A 15020-nucleotide genomic window follows, 5' to 3' on the forward strand; every position below is an offset into this window, starting at 1 on the left:
TTCCTTTTTTTTTTTTTTTTTTAAAAAAGGTGGGGGCCAGGTGGTTAGGCTGGGTGCGATGGCTCATGCTTGTAATCCCAACACTTTGGGAGGCCCAGGTGGGTTAATCGCTTGAGCCCCGGAGTTCCAGACCAGCCTCGGCAAGGCAGGTGAATCGCTTGAGCCTAGGAGTTCCAGACCAGATCACACAGCAAGACCCTGTCTACACACACACACACACACACACACACACACAAGCTGAGCATGGTGGTGTGTGCCTATAGTCCCAGCCACTTGGGAGGCTGAAGTGGGAGGATCACCTGAGGCTGGGGAGGTCAAGACTACAGCGAGTGGTGATGGTGCCACTGCACTCCAGCCTGGGTGACAGAGGGAAACTATCTCCAAAAAAAGAGAAAGAAACAAGGGGGGTTAAAACTAGGACTAAGTGGCCGGGCGCGGTGGCTCAAGCCTGTAATCCCAGCACTTTGGGAGGCCGAGACGGGCGGATCACGAGGTCAGGAGATCAAGACCATCCTGGCTAACATGGTGAAACCCCGTCTCTACTAAAAAATACAAAAAACTAGCCGGGCGTGGTGGCGGGCGCCTGTAGTCCCAGCTACTCGGGAGGCTGAGGCAGGAGAATGGCGTGAACCCGGGAGGCGGAGCTTGCAGTGAGCTGAGATCCGGCCACTGCACTCCAGCCTGGGCGACAGAGCGAGACTCCGTCTCAAAAAAAAAATAAAAAAATTAAAAAAAAAAAAAAAAAACTAGGACTAAGTTTAGAAAAAGTATGTCTTAGCTTTTTTTTTTTTTTTTTAAGACAAGTCTCGCTGTCACCCAGGCTGGAGTGCAGTGGCATGATCTTGGCTCACTGTAACCTCTGCCTCCCAGGTTCAAGCAATTCTCTTGCCGCAGCCTCCGGAGCAGCTGGGACTACAGGTGCGCACCACCATGCCTGGCTAATTTTTGTATTTTTAGTAGGGACGGAGTTTCACCATGTTGGCCAGATGGTCTTGAATTCCTGGCCTCAGGTGATCTGCTTGCCTTGGCCTCCCAAAGTGCTGGGATTATAGGTGTGAGTCACCGCGCCTGGCCTATGTCTTAGCTTTATTCAATGAGAAGAGGAAGCCAGCTGTTAAAGGGATAATTTGAGCAAAAGGACAATATGTGCAATACACAGAACCACATCAAATGTTTTAATCCATGAATTCCTAATTATTATTGAAAAACAACTATAAGTCTTGCTTTCAACTTTGGAAGATGCTTGGTAGGGCATTATTTGGAAACTGGCAAATAGAGATCCAATATTCATCCTGCCTTTCCCAAGGGTAACCACAGTGTTTGATGAGTGTAAGTTTCTCTTTATAGATATATTCTAGCTAATTAATGAGGAAAGAACATAAAAACTGCAGTATCATCTTTCTGAAACCCTAGTGAAATGAAGTAAAAAATCTGGGCAGCAATCACCAATGGCTGCCCGGCACATTATACCTCCTGATCAAAGTAGACAAAATCACCTATGTGATATTCTTGCCAAACAAATAAAACTGGAATTCAATCCATCCTTTCCAGAGTTAGGTTTTTAAGGCAATATAGGGGATGGAAGACAATGTCTGAAGACCCCACAGGACTATGGGAACCTTTGCAGGACAAATGACTTGAGCTCTTCAACAAATAAAAATATGCAAGAGGGAAACAGATGGAGCACTGAAATCTGAAGAGTAAGAAGGCCTATTGACCAACTACAGTGTATAGACTTTATATGGATCCAGATTTTAACAAACTATAAAAGTGCTTAGGAGACAACTGGGGAAAACTGAACCCAGACTGGATATTTGACATTTGATAATAAGATATTTAGCTCTGCCGGGCGTGGTGGCTCACACCTGTAATCCCAGCACTTTGGGAGGCCAAGGGGAGAGGATCACTTGATGTCAGGGGTTCAAGACCAGCCTGGCCAACATGGTGAAACCCGTCTCTACTAAAAATATAAAAAATTAGCCAGGCATGGTGGTGGGCGACTTTAGTCCCAGCTACTCGGGAGACTGAGGCGGGAGAATTGCTGGAACCTGAGAGGCGGAGGTTGCAGTGAGCGGAGATCGAGCCATGGCACTCCAGCCTGGGTGACAGAGTGAGACTCGGTCTCAAAAAAAAAAAAAAAAAAAAAAGAAACAAACCAGAAATTTAGCCCTGTATATGTTTCTATGAGGAAAACACCCCACAAACTCAAAGTATTTTTCTTATTCCCTCACCCAACAACAGCAGAAGACAGAGACTTCTGTTACCCCCAGATATGAGGGGATTTCTCCCTACCAGCAAGCAAGCAAGCAGTTTTGCAGTGGATAATAGCTGGGTGTTGTCCAATTCAATTCTGACACTATCTACCTGGAGAGTGTCAGATCAGGAAGTTGAGGGCCCAGTTCTCAAAACCGCACCACCCTTCAGACACCAGTTGGGCCTCTGGAACTTCTGATCTACGACCACCAGCTTTAAGTGGGGGTTCCCATGATCCTTTCTTTGGCTTTAATTTGCCAGAAGTGGCTCATAGAACTCAAGAAAACACATTTGCCAGTTTATTATGAAGGATATTCAAAGGATACAGAAGAAGAGATGCATAGGGTAAGGTATGGGAGAAGGGACATGGAGCTGCAACACTCTCCTTGGGTGCCCCAACCTTCAGGAACCTCCATGTGTTCAGCTATCCAGAAGCTCTCTGAACCCTATCCTTTCAAGGTTTTATGGAGGCTTCATTACACAGAAATGATTGATTAAACCACTGGCCATGAGTGATCAACTTGACCTTTAGCCCCTCTCCTCTCCCTAGAGATTGGAGTATGGGGCTGAAAGTTCCAACCTCTAATCATGTCTGTCTTTCCACTGACCAGTCCCATCCTGAAGCATACATCAGCATACAAAAAGATATGACCTTGGATATTCCAAGGATTTTAGGAGTTATATGACAGGAGAAGGGGAGGAAGACTAAACATATATTTCGTAATATCACAGGTATGATAACTGTACTCAAGCAATGCTTGACATATTCTCCACAATGAAATTTAAAATACTTTATATTTAAAATACTTTAAATTTAAAATATTTTTAAAAATTAAAATATATGAAAATAAACCAAAACATGAGGGCCAACATATATACATAATAATTATTAACAGTATTGTTTTATCCAAGAAAAGTTTTACAAATATGGAAATAAAAAGGTCAATCTCTATTATGATAAAAGAAAATGAATATTCTGGCCAGGCGCAGTGGCTCACACCTGTAATCCCAACACTTTGGGAGGCCAAGGAGGATATATCATCTGAGGTCAGGAGTTCAAGACCAGCCTGGCCAACTTGGTGAAACCCTGCCTCTACTAAAAATACCAAAAAATTAGCCAGGTGTGGCAGCGGGCACCTGTAATCCCAGCTACTCAGGAGGCTGAGACAGAGAATTGCTTGAACCGGGGAGGCGGAGGTTGCAGTGAGCCAAGATCCTGCCACTGCACTCCAGCGTGTCTCAAAAAGAAAGAAAAAGAAAATGAAACCTTTTTTTTTTTTTGAGATGGAGTCTCACTCTATCACCCAGGCTAGAGTGCAGTGGCATGATCTCTGCTCACTGCAACCTCCGCCTCCCAGGTTCAAGCGATTCTCCTGCCTTAGCCTCCTGAGCAGCTGGGATTATAGGCGCACACCACCACGCCCAGCTATTTTTTGTATTTTCAGTAGAGACGGGGTTTCACCATATTGGCCAGGCTGGTCTGGAACTCCTGACCTCGTGATCCACCTGCCTTGTGCTCCCCAAGTGCTGGGATTACAGGCGTGAACCACCGCACTCGGCCTGAATATTCTTAAATATTGATAGATACTGTCTGACATGTATACAATGTAAAGTTTCATAAATGTTCTTGCCCTTATAACCCAGAATTTCATTTTTAATTAGAAATAAAAGGAAAATCAGGGGAAGGGAAATTCTAAATGTCCAGAAGATTAGATTTATTCAATTATTTATAGTATACTTGAAAGTTGAAACACTATCAGCCAGGAGCACTGGCCCGTGTCTGTGGTCCCAGATACTTAGGAGGCTGAGGTGGGAGGACTGCTTGAGCCCAGGAGTTCAAGCCCAGCCTGGGCAACACAGTAAGGCCTCTTTTCTACAAAAAATTTTTTAAAAGATTTTTTAAATTACCTGGGCATGGTGGTGCATGTCTGTAGTCCCAGCTGCTGGGGGGCTGAGGCGGGAGGAGTGCTTGAGCCCATGGAGGCTGTACTGAGCTGTGATTGTGCTACTGCACTCCAGCCTGAGCGACAGCACTAGACCCTGTGCCCCCCACAAACAGAAAGAACAAAAACCAAACAAGTCTCCCCAAACAAAAATACTATGCAGCTATTAAAATATTCTTTTAGAACAATACTTTAAAGAGAAAATGTTCATAAAGCATTAATAACAAAAGCAGATACGATAAGGCAGTAGGCCTAAATGTTTTCTTAGCTGTCATCTCTCTAACCTTTTAAAACTGCAATTTACTTAAACCTTTTCATGCCACAGAAAACACAGGCAGTTCACCATTTTATAATGCTTAATACCAAACCTCAATATAAGGACAGTGTAATGAAGGAAAAACATACAAATAAACCAGTGTTTTGTGTGTCTAGCCAAGGAATAAACAGAATAACATAAAGGACCATAGGACTTAGGCCCAGACAACCATCACACTAGTTCACCCATGCCAGGCGCTATGTCTAACACCTATAATCCCGGCACTTTGGGAGGCCAAGGAGGGAGGATCACCTGAGCCCAGGAGTTTCAGACCAGCCTGTGCAATACGGCGAAAGCCTATCTCTACAAAAAATACAAAAATTAGCTGGGTTTGGTGGCACACACCTATAGTACCAGCTGCTTGACAGGCTGAGGTGGGAGGATTGCTTGAGCCTGGGAGGTGAAGAGTGCAGTGAGCTGAGATCATGCCACTGCACTCTAGCCTGGGTGACAGAGACCCTGTCTCAGAAACAGAAAACAACAAAACAGCCCATACAACTATGACCAATGCAATGAATTAACTTGAAGAATTAGACAGACCTTTATAAAAATCAAGTATTTAATAGGCCATGATAGGTCTGGATTAAAAGGAAATAAAATATCTACAACAAATGATAATAAAAACATTTCAGGTCAAAAGTTATGAGACAAATCTAAAGCAGTGGGAAATTCATAGATTCAAATAGGTTTATCCAGAAATAAGAAAATTAAAAACAAACGAGTTAACCATTCAATTCATGAAGCTGGAGACAGCAACACAGCAAGCCTGCTCTCCTTAGGCAAAGGATAGCCTACTGAGGCAGAAGACTTTTCAACAATAATCATTCTACTACAGTCAACACAGAAACAATTATGGCCAACAGCAAGCGGGGGCCTCCACCTTTGCCCAGCTGTCATACAGTGCCCCAGTCACCACTCTACTGGGATGGAATGAACTTCTGCTCCCTCCCAGCAATAATGAGACAAGTCCCCACCCAAGGTGACAATGGAGTTTGTGCTGGGGAACCCGGACTTCCACCCACACCTTTCTTGCAGTATCAGAGGAGGCCTGCTAAAACGTAAGATTTACATAGACCCGAGACTCACAAATATACAGGAGACAATGGAAAAATCACTGGTCATACCAAGAACCACAAAAATCTCAACTTGAATAGGAAAAGACAATCAATTGATACCAATACTATGAATGGATGTTGGATTTGTCTGATTTTAAAACAGCCATCTTAAAACTGCTTCAACAGGCAATTATGAACATACTCAAAGCAATTGAAAAACCAACATGAAAATAGCCAAGTATCGGTCAGGTGTGGTGGCTTACACTTGTAATCCCAGTGCTTTGGGGGGCCAAGGCAGGAGGATCACTCGAGGCTAGGAGTTCAAGACCAGCCTGAGCAACATAGCTAGATCCCATCTCTGTTAAAAGAAACACACACACACACACACACACACACACAAAAAAAAAAAACCCCAGCAAAACTTACCTAAGAAAATAAATGAACCACTAAGTGGAAGTTTTTAGAACTGAAAAATACATTATCTGTGCTAGAGCAAAAAGGAACCTAGGAAACTAACCTCATGGGCCTTCTCTGGACTAGTTGACTCTTTGGGATTGGCCCCAGACATGCTCTTCCTCCTCTTTGTATTTCCAGGTGGAGACTCCTCTTGAGATCGTTCTGGTCTCTTCAACACTGACCGAGTGCTGGAGCTACACAGGGAAGGGGAGTCAAACAGCTTGCATCGGTTGTCCTTACAGGAAAAAAAACAGACAGACCCATCTTTCATTAAAACCTGTTCACTTGAATGGTAAGACAAATAAACCATTCTAAATTAGCAAACAGGCACTGCTGATTCATTTAGTCCTAGCAACTCTCATAGGGCCTGGCACATAGCAGGCACTGAGCACTTAGTGCTCAATGAATATATACTCAGCTGACATTATATACAGACGAGTAAAACATCCTTTGCCCTCACAAAAACTGTCTAAATAATCCTGCGTCAAGAGAAGTGTGACCTTCCAGTCAGGAACACATTTTTGGCTTGCCTATCTTCCCCTCCATTTTATTACTTGCACCTTGCTTAAGCAGCTCAATGGGTTTAAATACCCCACCTAAATCCAGAAAAGATGCACCGTAGCCAGGTTATAATAAAAATGGGGGCATGATCGGTTAAGGTACAGTTAAGATGGTAAATTTGGAGGGAGTGGGGATGGGCTAGTAGCAAACGCCTTTCGAAATTGTGTTCAAAGTCTTTTTTTCTACTGGTCTTTTAAAGACTAATTTCCCAGGTTGGGCGTGGTGGCTCACGCCTGTAATCCCAACACAGTGGATCACTTGAGGTCAGAAGTTCAATACCAGCCTGGCCAACATGAAGAAACCAAAAATACAAAAAAATTAGCCAAGTGTGGTGGTGCTTGCCTTTAATCCCAGCTACCCAGGAGGCTGAGGCATGAGAATCACTTGAAGCCAGGAGGTGGAGGTTGCAGTGAGCTAAGATTGCACCATTGCACTCCAGCCTGGGTGACAGAGCAAGACTGTCTCAAAAAAAAATAAACAAAGACGAATTTTCCAGAGTCCAAGGGAAGCCAACCTGACCAGTGGTAGAGAGAATCAGCTCTCTAAACGCATCTCAGCCTATTCTCGACTCCATGTGTCTTGGCCTGGCTTTTCCTTCTGCACAGAATATCCTTTCACATCTCAGTAAACCATTCATTTTCAAGTTGATGCTAACATTTTTTTTTCTTTTTTTTTTTACACGGAGTCTTGCTCTGTCGCCCAGGCTGGAGTGCAGTGGCGCGATCTGGGCTCACTGCAAGCCCTACCTCTCGGGCTCACGACATTCTCCTCCCTCAGCCTCCCAAGTAGCTGGGACTACAGACACCCGCCACCACGCCCAGCTAATTTTTTTTTTTTTTTTTTTGTATTTTTAGTAGAGATGGGGTTTCACTGTGTTACTCAGGATGGTCTCGATCTCCTGACCTCGTGATCCGCATGCCTCGGCCTCCCAAAGTGCTGGGATTACAGGCGCGAGCCATTGCACCTGGCCAATGCTAACATTTCAATGTCACTTCTTTGAAATCTTCCTGATAGTCCCCAATGGAACAGATCACTCCCACATCCGCTCCCAGAGACCAGGGATTTTCTCCCTCTTTTGTCTGAGTTTATTTACCATTACGGCTCCCAGCAATGGTTAGTTTGTAACAACCATTTGTGGAAGAAATTTCCCCACTATTAAGAGCTTACAAGCCGATGCTTATGATTTTAAAATCAGATCTATAAAACTAATAGCCACTTCCAAAGTGTTCTCACATTTTATGTAATTGTATGCCTATCAAAATGACCTGGTAAATTTACTCATAACATGTGTACTGGGTTAACATATTTTCTCAAAAGTTATGCACATGAATGTATTATAATCCGTAAGTGATTTCAAAATTGTAGCTTGGCTGGGTGCGGTGGCTCATGCCTGTAAACCCAGCACTTTGGGAGACAGGTGGATGGATCACCTGAGGTCAAGAGTTTGAGACCAGCCTGGCCAACATAGTGAAACCTGATCTCTACTAAAAATACCAAAAAAATTAGCCGGGAGTGGTGGCGTAAGCCTGTGGTCCCAGCTACTCAGGAGGCTGAGGCAGGAGAATCACTCGAACCCAGGAGGCAGAGGTTGCAGCAGGTCACGATTGCACCACTGCACTGAACTCCAGCCTGGGCAACAGAAGGAGACTCTGTCTCAAAAACAAAACAAAACAAACAAACAAAAAAACTGTAGCTCATTTGTTCCATAATTATAGTTCAGGTTATTGATAATTAAAAAATATGAACTTATCAATTTAGATGTGTACCTAAGGGTGTGTATCTCTGAATATACAGGTGTATATATCTGTGTAGGAACATTCTTGCTTCTAACTTTGAAAGTATCCCTATGATGAAAACACGAATCTAGTGTGTGTGTGTGTGTATATATATGTTATTTTGAATATATATACACACATACACTATAGATTCTGTATCTACACTATGCTTTCTGTTTGAAAGTATCCCTATGATGGAAACACAAATCTATACTGTGTTTGTGTATATGTGTGTGTGTATATATATATATAAAAAAATAAATTATTTTTAAAATTGAAAATATCTACCTGAAAATACCCAGCCTCAGGTAGGTATTTTCAATTAAAAAAAAAAAAAAAAATCCAGCCAGGCACAGTGGCTGTAATCCCAGCACTTTGGGAGGTTGAGGTGGACAGATCACCTGAGGTCAGGAGTTCGAGACTAAAAATACAAAAATTAGCTGGGTGTGGTGGCAGGCACCTGTAATCCCAGCTACTTGGGAGGCTGAGGCAGGAGAATCACTTGAACCTGGGAGGCAGAGGTTGCAGCGAGCCAAGATTGTGCCATTGCACTCCAGACTAGGCAACAAGAATGAGACTCCGTCTTAAATAAAACAAAACAAAACAAAACAACAACAACAAAAAAACCCTGTGAGTTACTGTTGCTTGTCTAATTTTATGCTAGGTTCTGTGGAATATGAATGAGAATAACCTAAAAAAAGTAAAGTCTTCAGGCTAAAGGCTTCAGATAGGCTTTTTTCAAACTGACTAGATGGTAAAAGCCAGGAATGACCATGGTCCCGCCTAACCCACACTCCTTATAGATCAGGAGACATGCAGAGAGATATCATCACTAAAGGTTTGTAGGTAGCCAAACTGAGGCCTAAAACCCAGGTCCCCAAATCCTATCATTCATTTCAATCTTTGGCTATACTCAACTAAGGACTACTCTGTCCAGTGCCCCAATCACTCAGGGCTTCCTCCAGACATACTAAAACAACTCACAAGGTTTGTAGTTCTCATGACGAGAGGAGCTGTCCAGAGGCTTGCCATGCACGAGGGGGTCTCCTCCTCATTCTAAAAAAACAGAAAAATTGATTTTAAAAAGATCCTGTAGAGACTAACATTAGTTTAAATGCTTTAGGTGTGTTTCTCCCTGAAGAATACGAATAGGCCTGGATGGGAAGTATCCTTAATGTACCATCCTATACCATTCTGATTTCATGTTTCTTGCATAGAAACTGCATATAGACTGATTTCATATTTCTTGCATATAAGACTGTTAGTTAGCTCCTTCAGGGTAAGAAGGATCATATGTCTTCTTTTGATACCCCCATCCCCCAACCCAAAGGATTTAATAAGGCTAGTAGCCCTATTATTAAATGAATTATCACCACATGAACAAAAGTATCGGCTAAGCAAGCCCCCGGGAATTGCTGTTGCTGTTCTTTTTCACATCACATGACTTCTCCAGAGGTAATTAGTAGAATAGATAGGAACACACACACACACGCACACACATACACGGTACCTTCAGATTCTCTCCGTCGAGAAGGTCCACGAAGCCATCATCCTCATCAGACAAAGTGGCTGTCACAGGTGATTGGGGTGTAAAAAGAGGAATGAAATTCCCTCGTTCACTGCTATCTCTTTCATTTGAGGAAAGCTGTAAGACAAAATTCATGGATTAATAATAAATGAGAGCTCTGGTCCACTTTGATTTCCTTGAATGGGTCACTAGTTTCTATGATGAAAACATACTATGTTATACTTGTTACACTAAGTAATATTTTAGCAATTACTGATTATAGGAAAATGTATCCCAAGATTATAAATGATTTGATGTCCACACACAGCCCTGAGTAGTCAGTAGCCTTCACAGAGAACTCTTGCCAGAAGCAATTCACCTTATAATGGGTACTAGAGATAGCCTCTTGTGAAGAACAAGGTTTCTTTTATTAGGAGGTTGCATCAGTGAACACCGATCAGCACTGAGGACTCTGACAGTATGAGAATCTGCTGAAATGAGTTAGGGCAAGCAGATGCAAATCTCTACTGAGAGCATAAAATGGCCTAGAGAACGCACTTACATATAACTTCAGTTCTGACGGGGGGAATAAAAGGTAACTTCCTTCTATAAAATCTATCCTCGTTCTTTTTTTTTTTTTTTTTTTTTTTTTGAGACGGAGTCTTGCTCTGTCCCCCAGGCTGGAGTGCAGTGGCCACATCTCAGCTCACTGCAAGCTCCGCCTCCCGGGTTTACGCCATTCTCCTGCCTCAGCCTCCCGAGTAGCTGGCACCCGCCACCTCGTCCGGCTAGTTTTTTGTATTTTTTAGTAGAGACGGGGTTTCACTGTGTTAGCCAGGATGGTCTCGATCTCCTGACCTCGTGATCCACCCGTCTCGGCCTCCCAAAGTGCTGGGATTACAGGCTTGAGCCACCGCACCCGGCCGAATCTTTATACATATAATCTAATAGAAGCCTCACAATATACTAGCTAATTGTGAGGCTAGTAATCCTTTCCTTTTCCTTTAGCAAATCAGGAAACTCGTGCTTAAGAGAGGTTACCAAGATTATACACCTCACGTGTTTGACTCCAAAATCCAAACTCTTCTCACTACACTATCTCCCTAGGAGACAACCATTCCCAGAATTAAAATGGCGGTACCTCATTAGCCAACCTATAGTCATATATTTTTTTGGGAAACCTCTAAACATGGAATATAGAAAATTTAGAAAAACTGCTCATAAATCCACACCTGGAGATAAATCCTACTAGTAGAAACACTGCTAATACTGAATTCTTTATTTTCTAGGCACTTTCAAATTCAGAAAAAAAGCTTAGAGTTTTTTCACAGTAGCAGGGCAGTCCCAATGTTATGCCCTACAAGTAATCCTTAAAATCCAAATCTCTTTGGGGTATGAATCTGTTGTAAACTAGGTGGCCCTCCTTCGAGTTTCTGAGTGGATCATGCACTAAGGAATCCTCTCTGCAGCTGGCCTATTCTGGTTCTGGCATTAGCTTTGCTTCACAATATAAAAGAAGTTCTGGGCAGTCTCTAGTCCTCCCCAAGTGCATCTGACCACACTCTGGGAAATGGCAAATTTTTTTAGCCAGCTGAGCCTAGGAGTAGATAACTTTATTATGGGGAAGTACCTTTATCATGAAAGCTCACACTATATCACACCAACTTTTGTGAGGTAGGTTCTGGGATCCCTAGGTGCAGATATGATACAGGCTCTAGTCGCTAAGCACACACCAAATATATTGTTTCTGATATCCAACTCTTAAAGCGTTACTGTGTACTTGGGAATTTAGAGATTGCTTATTGAGACAGGAATTCATTGTCCAGGCTGGAGTACAGTGGTCCGATCATAGCTCACTGCAGCCTCGAATTCTTGGGCTCAAGCAATCCTCCCACTTCAGCCTCCCAGTAATTGGGACTATAGGAACAAGCCACCACACTGCTTATTTTTTAACTTTGTACAGATAGGGTCTCATTATGTTACCTAGGCTGGTCTTGAACTCCTCCTGACCTCAGGTAATCCTCCCACCTTGGCCTCCCAAAAGTGCTGGGATTACAGCCATGAGCCACGGCACCCAGCCAGAGATCATTAAATCCTGGTTTCCCACTTAGGTATATCCTTTGGTACATCATCCAAACCTCTCTAGTGGTACTTTCCTAATCTGTTCAAGTGGGTTAACTCCACTTACTTCACAAGACAAGAACATATAAAAGTGCTTTGTGCAAATAATAGACAGAGTAGCAACACTGGCTGAACCTCAGAACACAAACCAGATTGGAAAGGTGTATTTTCAGATTTAAGATCCTAGGTAAACCTGCAAGCCAAATGTGGTCATCCTGCTCAAGTTGGGCGTCTTCAATCTATAGATGCTATCAGTTAATCCAATTCAGACCAACAGCAGGAAACTTTAGAAGTAATGACAGTCCCTGTCTGGCAAATACATAGCCCTAAAACAAGTGACCCCAAAACTGCCCAGTAGCCTGAGCGTTCACTGGAATCTATAGTAGTTCTTTAAAAAAAAAAAAAAAAAAAAGAGATGTGGTCTCACTGTGATGCCCAGGACTCAAGCAATCCTCCTGTCTCAGTTTTCCAAAGTGCTGAGATTATAGGCATGAGCCATGGCACCTGGCCCATAACTGTTCTTAACCACCTTTGGAGGAAGTCAAGTGCTCTCTCTCCAGCTCTTTGAGAAGCACTTAGAATGCATAGTAAAAGAGCAAGTTTTAAGTAAGAGGTCTAGTGTTATGGCTCTTTTAAAATTTGTCTCGCAGGCTTTCCAGTTTTTGCCAGAAAGCCCTTAAACAAACAAACAAAAAATAGTAAGAGATCTAATCCCACCATACATACATTTAGGATGACCCAGGATTTCCCAGATTAACAAGGTCAAATATTCCTTGCACAACTCCAATATTTCAAACACCATCTCCCACTCTTACTACCGCCTGTCTGTTCTCCAGACACAGCAAAACCACCAAGAATGCTTGACAGTCTAGTTTCAAAAGACAAAGTCAAGGTAAAGACAGCTAGCGCTACTGTAGTGCCTTCAATTCTGGATGAAAGAAGGTGTTTTAATCCTTTCTTCCTATCAGGAAATCCCCTATGAAAGCCAGAGCACATACCATCCAAGCTGGGGCAGAGTTCTGCCTCTGTGTGAAGAGATCTTTACCCTCCTGGAGTCCATGAGAGTGCAGGCAGCCACGAGATACAGGTCTTACTGGCTTCTTAAACTCAAAGGCTTCCTGCAAGACATAGTCGAGACATCTACTGTCCATGAAAACCAACTCAGGCCTCAGCTTGGGTGAAAGAGGCAAGGAAGTGGGCACTGTTCACCTTTCTGCCTCCAAATTAAAGTTTCACCTAATTCCAACAATGGATCTCTGTAACTAAGAATATCCAAGGCTCTGTCAACAGCTAACTTCTAAAGTAACATCTTTTTCTTGCCATACTGTATTTCCTAACACAAGTATCAGCCAAATATACAAAACATGATAAATAAGCTAAATCACAATGTTTCTGAAATCTAGAGTAAAAATAAATAAAATCTAATATAATTGCCTGTGAATAGTTGTCAAAATTTTCCATCTAGATCCATCTGTTTCAGGGCTTCATATCTCCAGCTCTTCCTACCAACTGAGATAATTTTTTCTACTTAAAATTATTATTCTATTCTATACTAAAAGCAATGAAAAAAAAGCCCTACTGGTTTACTCAACATGGACGATTCTTACAAGCATAATGTGTTAAAGCCAGATATGATAGAATATATATTGTATGATTCCACTTTATGGAATGAAAGCACTCACAGGCCCCCTGCCCTAAAATATTCACTTAAGAACTCATAATTAAGTGTTAAAAGCAGTAATGGCTAGCACTGGCATGGGTGGCTGGGTTCCCCATCGCCCTTGGTCTCGGGGTCGCTGTCGGCACTGAGGCTGCAGCTATCATGGTGAACTTACTTCAGATTGTGCGGGACCACTGGGTTCATGTTCTTGCCCCTGTGGGATTTGTCATTGGATGTTATTTAGACAGAAAGAGTGATGAATGGCTAACTACCTTCCGGAACAAGAGTACGTTATTTAAAAGGGAATTGCGACCCAGTGAGAAGTTACCTGGAAGTAAAGACTGGCTGAATTACAGAATGTTCACATCTTAAAGTTCTGAGAGAAATAAAAACGTTCAGAACCAAAAAAAAAAAAAAAGCAGTAATGGCTAATATTACAGTGATTTCTATGCCAACACAGTACTAAGTACTTTCTGCGCATTAACTTTTTAACCATCAAATACAACCTGATTGTCCCGATTTTACAGGTGAGAAAACTAGACCTTGCAGGTTAAGCAATGTGCCCAAAATACTGAAGTAAAACAGGACAACTCCAGAGTGAGCGCTCTTTAACCACCACCTATGCTGTTTTCCCTTTAAAACAAAGCTCTAAGCAAGCAACCCTGAGAGAAGCCATTTCAGGGGAAAACCAGGCATCAGTACAGCTTTGCCCTGGTAAAAAGCATGAGAGGCTGATAAACTGCTCCAAGCACTCAAGGCAGGAACTCATTTCCATATTCTTTCTCATGACATTTCCCAAGTTGATAAAGAAATCATCAGGAAAGTTCATGGAGGCTGTGGGTTTTACACTAAACCTGGAAGATTTTAAGGATTATGAACTGTGGCATTTTAGCAGGAATGGAAAAGGGGAGAAAGTAAATATACAGAAATACAGTAGAGAGAAGGCTGAAAAAATTACAACTGTTTTGGATGCCTACTCTGTGCAATGTCTAAGAGAACAAAAAAGCCAGGCCCATTCAGGGTAAACAACCACAAATTCACCTTCCAAGCCACCATTTCAGTTACTCTGAGATACCCTAAAACTTGTTAGCCCTGTTCTTACAAATACTGCCAAAGAGTCTTTTCCTAAGCTTACAATTCATTTCAGGGTCAGAGCAAAGAGGCAAGGACAGCCTGGGCAGAGACTTCCAGACAAACACTATTTGTACATGTAATTACTCCTGTGAGCTACCATCTGAGCAACTCCTGCCTGTCAGGCACCATTTTCAATACTTCATACATAATCTTACTTATTGCCACATCCCTAAAAGATATTACTACTCCTATGTTACAAAAGAACAAAGAAGATTAAAAAGAGAAGAATTTGCCAACGT

The 15020-nt window shown here is 42.5% G+C and overlaps 1 protein-coding gene, 1 non-coding gene and 1 pseudogene across 6 annotated transcripts in view; 2 read left to right on the forward strand and 1 right to left on the reverse strand.

Moving 5' to 3' along the window:
- CDC25A (cell division cycle 25A) overlaps positions 1–15020 on the reverse strand; it is a 31332-nt gene that overhangs the window by 10396 nt on the left and 5916 nt on the right. For 2 of the 4 annotated variants that reach the window (XM_045386306.2, XM_045386305.2), the window contains exons 6-9: positions 12986–13105; positions 9870–10004; positions 9344–9415; positions 6085–6258 (exon numbers count right to left, since the gene is read on the reverse strand). In XM_045386306.2, the coding sequence (XP_045242241.2) occupies positions 6085–6258; positions 9344–9415; positions 9870–10004; positions 12986–13105 (501 nt within the window). The remainder of the gene's footprint in view (positions 1–6084; positions 6259–9343; positions 9416–9869; positions 10005–12985; positions 13106–15020) is intronic. The other 2 variants (XM_045386308.2, XM_045386307.2) reach the window with 1 other exon arrangement.
- LOC123572033 (U7 small nuclear RNA) lies at positions 12604–12665 on the forward strand. Its single transcript, XR_006696378.1, has one exon. It is a non-coding gene; the product is annotated as a U7 small nuclear RNA (small nuclear RNA).
- LOC123571832 (NADH dehydrogenase [ubiquinone] 1 beta subcomplex subunit 1 pseudogene) lies at positions 13765–14065 on the forward strand (annotated as a pseudogene). The gene has a single exon (XR_012431095.1). The product of XR_012431095.1 is annotated as an NADH dehydrogenase [ubiquinone] 1 beta subcomplex subunit 1 pseudogene (transcript).

The sequence above is a fragment of the Macaca fascicularis genome, chromosome 2 (assembly GCF_037993035.2).
Source record: "Macaca fascicularis isolate 582-1 chromosome 2, T2T-MFA8v1.1".
Lineage (NCBI taxonomy): Eukaryota > Metazoa > Chordata > Mammalia > Primates > Cercopithecidae > Macaca > Macaca fascicularis.